At 39.0% G+C, this 9,377-nt stretch overlaps 1 protein-coding gene across 2 annotated transcripts; it reads right to left on the reverse strand.

Moving 5' to 3' along the window:
• Positions 1-493: 493 nt before the first annotated feature.
• Positions 494-9,272, reverse strand: mospd1 (motile sperm domain containing 1). Of its 2 annotated transcripts, none has more exons than XM_079631306.1 (6): positions 8,757-9,272; positions 3,206-3,485; positions 3,053-3,128; positions 2,719-2,951; positions 919-1,080; positions 494-840 (listed from the first exon to the last, which is right to left on the reverse strand). In XM_079631306.1, the coding sequence occupies exons 2-6, from the start codon at positions 3,357-3,359 to the stop codon at positions 809-811; spliced, it is 657 nt and encodes a 218-aa protein (XP_079487432.1). In that variant the 5' UTR covers positions 3,360-3,485; positions 8,757-9,272; the 3' UTR covers positions 494-808. The 2 variants fall into 2 exon arrangements, with proteins under 2 accessions (XP_079487432.1, XP_079487431.1); XM_079631305.1 differs by lacking the exon at positions 8,757-9,272 and adding an exon at positions 7,380-7,517.
• Between the last annotated feature and the right edge of the window lie 105 nt (positions 9,273-9,377).

A 9,377-nucleotide genomic window follows, 5' to 3' on the forward strand; every position in this document is an offset into this window, starting at 1 on the left:
CTGCTGTAAAAGGGTTTCGAAGATAGTTTCTGATAAGAGTCACTGATAATGTAAAAATGGTCCAAAGAGGAATTCATGTTCTATCTTGTTTTTCAAACTGTTTTGTAGTAACTTCCCAAAGTAAAACTTTGCATTACTACCTGCCCAAGTATCTAATCCCATTTCCTCTACAGTCCAACCATTACACTAAATTAGTTGGAAGACAAGTCAGTTTTCAGGAGTACAGAAGTAAATGCTCTATTTCATCCATGTTATTAATCAGCTTATTTCTAAAACATTTTCACTGCAATGTTGCATTTGGCTTCTTAAGCTACAAGAACTATGATTCCGTAACTAGAAAATAATTGATGTTACTAATACTTTTGAATAAAACTTTAAAATAAATGCCTTTAAAAATCAATTTATTTGATGTGGTATAAGGTTTAAGCAGTGGACAAACACCAAAACATTTTCAGTCTTGAAATAAACAACAGAAATACACAGACACTGAATATGACATATAACACATTTAATTTCACGTATTCATGTTCCTCTACACCCCCTCCCACTTAACATAATAGTTAGCCGGACCTAATGCCAGCTCAGTCAGTGTGGGGCCTGTAAACACAGAACACTCCCCTCCCCTTGCCCATGGATCTTTGCGGCTTCATTGTGTTTGTGACGATCATTTAAGAAGCTAGTTCCTGTTTATAGGGAGTTTCTCAGACATACTCCATCCTCACAACCCTCCTGGCTGTTGGTTGTGTCCATATCTCCCCTCCTCATCATCTTAATAGTTCCTTTCGGCAAGATTGTTTCCAAGAGCACTTCAAGTGCGCAGAATAACCATTGTAAGAAGACCTGTGCGACATAGGAAAGTACCATGAAAACATGCAGAATACAATCAAACTGGGAATATGATGCATCTTTGCGACTTACCTAAAACATAAGCAGCTACGAGTTTCTTGTTAACACTTAAGTGGAGGTAGACAGGCACTGTGGATTCCTGTTCTCCCAGAGTTGGGAGCATAAGGGCTGCCATACACACCAGGCCTAAAAGGACAGTAAGGAGGCTGGGACCCCCAGATGCTGTACGGCTTTCTGTGCCAATACAAGAAGGAAGAAGCAGACGGTTATAAAATGAAAGAGAACCACCAAACAATAAAATATAATACAGCTCTCTGACGCCACCCAGTGGGAAAAGTAGTTAACAGCTGGAGCTTTACATTAAAACTGACTAGTAAGGCAGTGGGGCCAATCAGTGTTTTGCATTGTGTGCTACTGTTTTCAAGCAAGTGTTTATGAATTTATGAGTTATATTACAGCAGCAATTATTTTTTAAAAGAAAATGATTTTGAAACCAGAAAAAGAAAAAAATATGTAAAACTAACAATTTAAAGGTGCTGTATGGAGCTTTCAGCGGCATCTAGCGGTGATGTTTCAGATTGCAACCAATACGTTTACAAGCGAGTGCTCGTGCGCGTGCTTTCTTTTGTTTTGTATTATTATGTGGAGTTTGTGTTGGAGTCAGTGTTGGGCTAGTCGTTTCCTAGTATTAGCAGACTCCATGTCATAAAGTTGCAGTGTCGTCGCTGTTGAGTGCAAAGTCAGTAGACAAGGCGAGAGGCGAGACGCTCGGGAGCGCGCATGCAGGTCTCAGTCACGTCACTGGATTTCGCGGCAAATCCGACCCGGAGCATCACATAGAAATAGGAATACTTGCTTTCAGAGGTAATAGCAAAACCCGCCAAGTGGATCATTTTATTGTGAGATTACAACCCCTTCACACACAGGTAATAAAAAATGGATTCATTTTAGTAGAAAAACTCCATACAGCACCTTTAATGAAAACAGTTTAGCAAATATAAAAATACATTGGTAAATTTCATTTAGCCAAAAATAATAATAATAATTATAAAGAAATTGTAATTCTGAGGAGAAGAAATTGTAAAGACTCAAAAAATGTAAATATAATTTCCAGCAAATATAAAAACACACTGCTCAAAAAATCTGAAAAAAAAAAACAAAATTAATTGAGAAAAAAACATTTCTGAAGGAATTTTCCTTTTTTTTTTTGCGGGCCCAGTGAAAATGTTGGCGGTGCAAGTAAAAATCAGAATTCCAACAACCCATTTTACTTTCATATTGTGATGCACCTTTGACTGAAACATGATACTCATGATTAAAAAAAAACACGTTACCTAGGACATGATTTCATTCTAATGCTGGGGCATTATACAAGATATCCGGGCCGATTTCTCCCCTTCCGACAATCCTAAATGAAGTTATTTTTATCTTGATGTTTCTACAGATTATCTTATCAGATTTTCCTGTGGTGTGAGTTGTGTTAAGAGTGACCGAACCTGCTCGGAAGACAGTTTATTCTGGCCTCAAGAGATTTTGCGAGATTTATCCGTTTTCACAGTCGTTGGTTGAAAATTTGTCTTCTTCACACCACACACTTTAGGAGCAAAACTGTTAAATCTAGGACTATTTCTAGGACTAGGACTATGTTTGTGGTCTTATAAGATTTTAAATATCTTTTGGTGTGGCCCTAGCATTAGTGAATTGCTTGGATTTGGAAAAATAGTAACTGGAAGGGTATGATTTTTAAAAGACGGGGAAAGTCACATACAACATTGCCTTTTTCTTCGGAAATACAAGTGCCTATGAATCATTCACAGTAAGAACCAGGGATGTGTGTTAAAAATGTGAATTCATGTCGACTGTAAAATGCACCTGTCTGGAATGCAGTCTGCTCAAAGAACACTCTGTCGGCAAGCTGCTCCTTCATCCTGTGCTCCTCCTCCTGGGGCCGGACCTGGGGCTGCTCTTGAGCGGCGGAGGGCAGCAGAGTGGCCATCACTTCCTTCCTGCCCAGTGCCTTCCTCTGACTCTGCTCAGACACCTGCAGCCGGAACTTATCAATCACGCCGTAATGACAGGCCCGCACATCCCTATGGCGGATCACGCTGTTAGGTGAAAATAAAAAAAAAAGAATGGCTCAGATTGAAAGACTCATCAGATTGATATTTTTCTGTTCAAATATTTAGTGCAAGACTCGGAAACTTACATATCCACGCAACATTGTGGTTTAACGGCACCAGTGGCATCCACCACGGCATACTTGTTTGGAGCTGTGCACAGAACTGATGAAACAACAAGCAGTGAGGAAGGAACCACTACAGCACACTAAGGAAGGTTCTCGTGGCAACTACCGACTCACCTTTGAACTTAAGAGCAAACTCATAAGGGTTGTAGAGGGTGAGCACCTGCTTATGTGAAGCCTGCTCATCTGCGTAGAACACCAGCTCAGTGGGGAACACAAACACTGGAAGGCTTCCCTCCACTAGGTCAGGCTGCCGACTCTGCTTCTGCATTGGCTCAAGCTGAGCTCACTTCCTCCTCCTTTTATCGTATTCCCGCTCCCTCTCCGGGCTGTAACGGTGCAGAGATCCAGTTCTAAATGAAGCCAGTTCAGCTCTTTGGCCGCATGACGTTCACCTCTGAAATGACAGAAATCGGGCCATTTCATCATGAACAGCAGTAAAAGGCAGGATTACAATTAATTTGAATATAAATAACAAAGCATGTCATAATAATAAAAAAAGAATATGAAAAACACACAAAAACTCACGGTCAGTGTGAATTGAAAGGCTTAAGTCACTGACTCTGTAAAGCCGTGGCCAAAAGTTTTGGCAGTGAGTGACAAAATTTATGTTTTGCAAAGTTTGCTACTTCAGTATTTGTCGATTTTTTGCAAGTTTCTATGGTATACTGGAAAACAATGATAAGCATTTCATAAGTTTAAAAGGCTTTTATTTGGTAAAAATATTCAGCAAATGCAAAGAGTCAATATTTACAGCTTTGACCCTTCCTCTTCATAACCTCTGCAATTCGCTCTGGCATGCTGGATATCAGATTCTAGGTCAAATCCTGACTGATGGCGATCCATTCTTGCCTATAGGCCTGTTCACACCAAGAACGATAACTATATTAGCGTCCACAACAGGGGTGTCCAAACTGTCCTGAAGAGTTTAGCTCCAACTTGCCTAGAAGTTTCTAGTATGCCTAGTAAGACCTTGATTAGCTTGTTCAGGTTAAATTGGGGTTGGAGCTAAACTTTACAGGACAGTGGCCCTTCAGGAGCAGGATTGGACACCCCTGGTCCACAACAACGCACGATATTGTACTTTACTCCAAGCACGCGCTGCAGTTTTGTCATCTGCTACAATAAATGCTTGAGCTCTTTAAAGCAGGATGGATTCTGATTGGCTGTGCTGTTATCGTTATAGTTGTGGTGTGGTGTGAACTCTGCTATTCTTTTATATTTAGGATCACATCTTTATCGTTAGAGTTATCATCCTTGGTGTGAACGGCCCTTTAGTAGTGCTCGGAGTTGATCACAATATGTGGGCTTCTGCTTGTCCAGTCGCCTTTTGAGGACTGACCACAGGTTCTCTATGGGATTAAGATCCGGGGAGTTGTCTGGCCAAGGATCCAAAATTTCAATGTAAAGAATCTCCGAGACACTTTATTATCACACTTGCCTTGTGACATGGTGCGCAATCATGCTGGAAAATGGACGGATCATCACCAAATTGCTCCTGCATCGTTGGCAGAAGTTGCTCTTGCAGGATGTTTTGATACATTCTTTATTCATGGCAGTGTTTTAGGGCAGAATTGAGAGAGCCACCCTTTGATGAAAAGCAACCCCACACATGGGTGGTCTCAAGATGCTTCACTATTGGCACGACACAGAACTGATTCAAGGCGTTCACCTTTTCATCTCCAAACAATAGATTTTCCAGATGTCCCAAACAGAAGAACAAACTTCATCAGACTAAATAACTTTGCACCAGTCTTCTGCTGTTCAATCCTTGCACATCCTGAAGCATGTCAGCCTGTCTTTGATTTTTTTCTTGAAGAGAAGTGGCTTCCCTTCTGCCCTTCTAGACACCAGGCTGTTGTCCAATAGTCTTAGGCTCACTGTGCACTTGCACCCACTTGCTGTAAATATTGAGCAAGTTCTGCACTGGTGGTGACACGATTCTGAGCCGATTCCTCAGGAGGAGACGGTCTTGGCACTTGCTGGACCCTCATGGACATCTAGAAGCCTTCTTCACTGCAGTTGAGCCTCTCTCCTTGAAGTTCTTGATGAACAGTTACAATTATTCTTTCAGGTGCAATATCCTCTGCAGCAATTTCCTTGCATGTGAGGCCATTTTGATACAAAGTGATGATGGCTGCACGTCTTTCTTTGGAGGTAACCGAGAATTATAGAGTGGATTTAGCTGACTAGTACTCAGCACTTTCCCATTCTGATGATATGATTAGTGAAATGAATCTGATGTCAGGGTCAGTATGAAAGAAGCTTTAAATTGATCAAAAGTGACATTAAAGACATTTATAATGTTAAAAAATTATTATTTTAAACTTTCATGTTTTTTTTTCAACTTTCTAGCTATTCATCAAAGAATCCTGACAAAAATGCATCACGGTTTCCACAATAATAATATTAGCTGTTTTCAACAGTGATTCTTTGTCATCAAAAGAATAAATTACATTTTAAAATATATTAAAATAGAAAAAAGTAAATAAAATGGTAATAATATTGCACACTATTGCTGTTTTTACTGTATTTTTGATCAAATAAATGCATGCAGCCTTTGTGAGAAGAAGAGTCTTCTTTCAAAACATAAAAAAAAAAAAAATCTTACTGACCCAGATTTTTGAACAGGACTGTAACCAACAACACAGTTATCCTTGAGTGGTGGATCGTGACCCAAAAATGAACCAGGTCTGTTCTGATAAAGTTGTGGATGGCTAAATAATGAACCATAACTAACTACGTAATTGTGCATAATGCGTAGCTAAAATACCAAAATCAACTGATATAGGATCATAAAAAGGTATTCTGGCACAGATTCATCTCTCACTCATGCCGAAAACCATAAACAAAACCAAGACTACAGGGTGCAATCGCAAAAAGTATACGCTTTTTTTTTTTTTTTTTACAGTGGATTATCAGCTGCTATTTTAATGATCATAAATTAAATATATGCATTTACTAAACCAAAATGATACAATTTCCTATTCAATGTGTCACGTGTTAATAATGTATCACATTGTTAGGCCTTTGTATTTTATAGGTATATTAGTAATGTCGATATTTGATTTAAAGGACATTTTTGTATAAGAAAACAACCTTAGTACAGTGCTGTGTAATAAAACAAAATAAAGCTGAAAACTGCTGCAAAAGGAGATATAAATAAATAACAGAATACATGAATAAGTCTAATGGTAAGTAACAACTTTTTCTCTCAGACTTATTTGTGGCATGAGAATAATCAAGGGACGCTTCAGAAAAGTGAAGTAAACGCAAACATGAATTGATTAAATAAAATGAAGGCCAAACGAAACTGCAAGTCATGTGTCAATATAATCTGATAATAGTGTCAATGTAATAAAAGACTAATGGATGATGGCCAAGATATCTGTACAAAAACAAGGTCCCGCGTCCACGTGGCTAGTCATGTGATCATGTTTACTGAATTCGTCTGAAACGCAAAGATTTCGCAATACGATCTAAAGCAATAAATAAATAACGTCAAACTTAACCGACTAACATCATACCAATGAGGTCAATGACACAGCATGACAGCTGGCAGATACAAGGACGAGAGATCTGGAGATCCATTTAACAGGGCTTTACCAAAGACTATGGACTTTGGTGTTACTAATATCGAAATAAAACACCCATCAGACACGTAAGAAAAATTGCCCGACTAAATGCTAAAAACCCTCTTTAAATGTCTCCTGTATAATATTAAAATCCCCATCAAATGACTGACGTCTTGCTTACAGAATGTCCCCAAGAGATCGGATAACGACGTGACAGACCTTTTGTCCTCTTGAAGGCTATTGAGTTTTGCTGACTATTAGCAGAGATAGTTATAACAGGACATTCTATTAAACCTGTACATTAAAGCGTAGATTTCCGACCTCAAATGTGATGTCAAATATTTCTTAACTACAATACATTTGCATGTCTAATGTTAAACTAAATACAAGAAAGATGTAACGTTAGAGTAACTTATCTGCCTAAAGTGATTAGCAAACTCTGCCATTTAAATCATTCCATAGTAATTAAGCACTTAAAAAGAGGTTCGGTTTGCAAGTTGTTATTGGCTAAAGTAATTTAACATAAAGTAAGACATAATATTCAGTAACGTTAGTGTTCACTGGATGTTGACGTATTGCTGGTATGGTTAACTTACAATCATGCTAGCATAACAATATTGCAACATCGAGATGACAGAGTGTTTAATATTACGTTATTTAATGTAGCTATTGAAAGAGTAAATACACCGAAAACAATTAAAAAAACATATGTTTACCTCACTCCCGTTTGCCGATATTTATTTCAAATCCCACCCCGTTTCCTTTTTCTTTGTCAACAATACGCTGCGAGGGCGCATTGCATTCTGGGATACTGGAGGGCTTCAGGAATTCCGCCAACTTTTTCTATGACGTCACTTAGAGTTTCACAAATGTACTTTCTGTTATTTATGGAGTTTTTCTCAGTAAATGCTTTCGGAAGATAAATTACGTTTATCGGTCGTTTCATGCTTATAAAGCTACTACTTACCGTTTACCCGTTGCGAAAAGTCTTAATTAAAGGGACAGTTCACCCTAAAATAAAAATTATATCATTAGCTCGTTCTGTGTCTTATCTCCAGCAGAACACTAAAAGAGATGTTGAGAAGAATACACCCTTCCCTTTCATTGCATCGTTTTACAATATTACTGAATGGTGACTAAAGCTGTCATTCTTCTGAATTTTGAGTGACATATATATATATTTTTTTTGGTGAACTGTACCTTTAAGGTTTGGCAAAGCTCAAATGAAGCATTTCGTCAACACACACAAAAAATTATGTTAGCAAATGGAATTTGAAAACCGCCATAATAATAATTTCAGTTTAGGCGATTTTTTAATAGCCTCTGAGTGAATTGATCTTGACTTTTTACAACACAACATGCAGCATTTATGTCGTCTCTTTAGTTTATTAAAGTAAAAAAAATAAAGTAATTCTAAAGAAAACCACACGCCCTTTAAAAAATGAATGTTCATTCAGACGACAACTACCACCGCCTTCTTACGGCACAACAGTACAACCATAGACTATAAAAAAATAATAATAATAGGGTACAACCCATAATCAAAACATTTCTGATCGCTTGCACACATTTGCACACTGAACAGATTGAAATAGTTTCTTTTTTTTCATTAAAAGAATATCAGACTATAGAGAAATGAAAACAGGAAGAAGAATAAGACGACCTTTATAAGCCCCTCTCAGGGGACATAGGCTGCAGTTAATGAATGAACAACACTGACAGTTTCACATTAAAAAATATGTCCTTGTTGTGAATCAGGATACGAATATAACACACAGAAACCGTGCACAATACAGCGGAATGTGCTCTACAATATTGTGTTAGTGATAGATGATCTCTCCAATGGCACGTTTCTCACCCTGAGCAAGCTACTGAATTGTAGTTATGTAAAAATGCGGCTGAACGATCATAAGGTACTGTATCATCGACACTTGTTCACAGATTATTCCCTGCAGAGATTAAAACACAGTATAGTGCAGACTCAGAGTAAATATACAATCTTCGTGAACACCGAAAATGCCTGTAAATTTATGAGGTACCGCCACACGTTCAGTGTCTGTGATTATGGTGAACAGGATTGCCTAGCCTCCTACCCTTTCTCACATTCACAAAATCAAATGGCATGTGCAGCGAGGCTCCACGGAAACCTTGGAGCGCGATTTAGGAGGAGCAAGTGCCTGACAACGCTGCTTTTCCTCTCGCTTCTGTGCCGCCGTTCGTTGTCACGGTTTAGGGCGGTTTGGTGTACTAATGGCGCTTGCCTATGGTCTCTCAAAGGAGATAAACAAGAGGAGGGGAAAGCGGGCGAGGATGGATTTCTCGATGGTCAGGGGGAGGCACAATTATTATAAAAATCACACGGAACTCAAGCTACTCCCCACCCCCACCAAGACAGCTAGACGAGATCAGGCGAGGAGGGGGTTGCCCTTTCTATGAGACAAAAATGACACTATCGGTTTCAAGTAAACTTAAATCTGTAAAACACACAACAGAATAGCAGTCATGTCCTTTCAAATGCAAAAACTATGTTACAGATTAAAAGGCAAAAACTAGATTACAGATTACACAAATGTCACATCCCCGTCCTCCCGCTCGAGCTCCGTCCGCTCCAGCGAGCGCGGAGAACTGAAGGGGATAAGAGGCATTCCACGACCTCATTGCATATTTATACTGGGGTGGGCGTGGCTTCGAGTCTCAGCTCAGCCAATGGCGTA

Source organism: Phoxinus phoxinus (assembly GCF_949152265.1).
Source record: "Phoxinus phoxinus genome assembly, chromosome: 12".
NCBI lineage: Eukaryota > Metazoa > Chordata > Actinopteri > Cypriniformes > Leuciscidae > Phoxinus > Phoxinus phoxinus.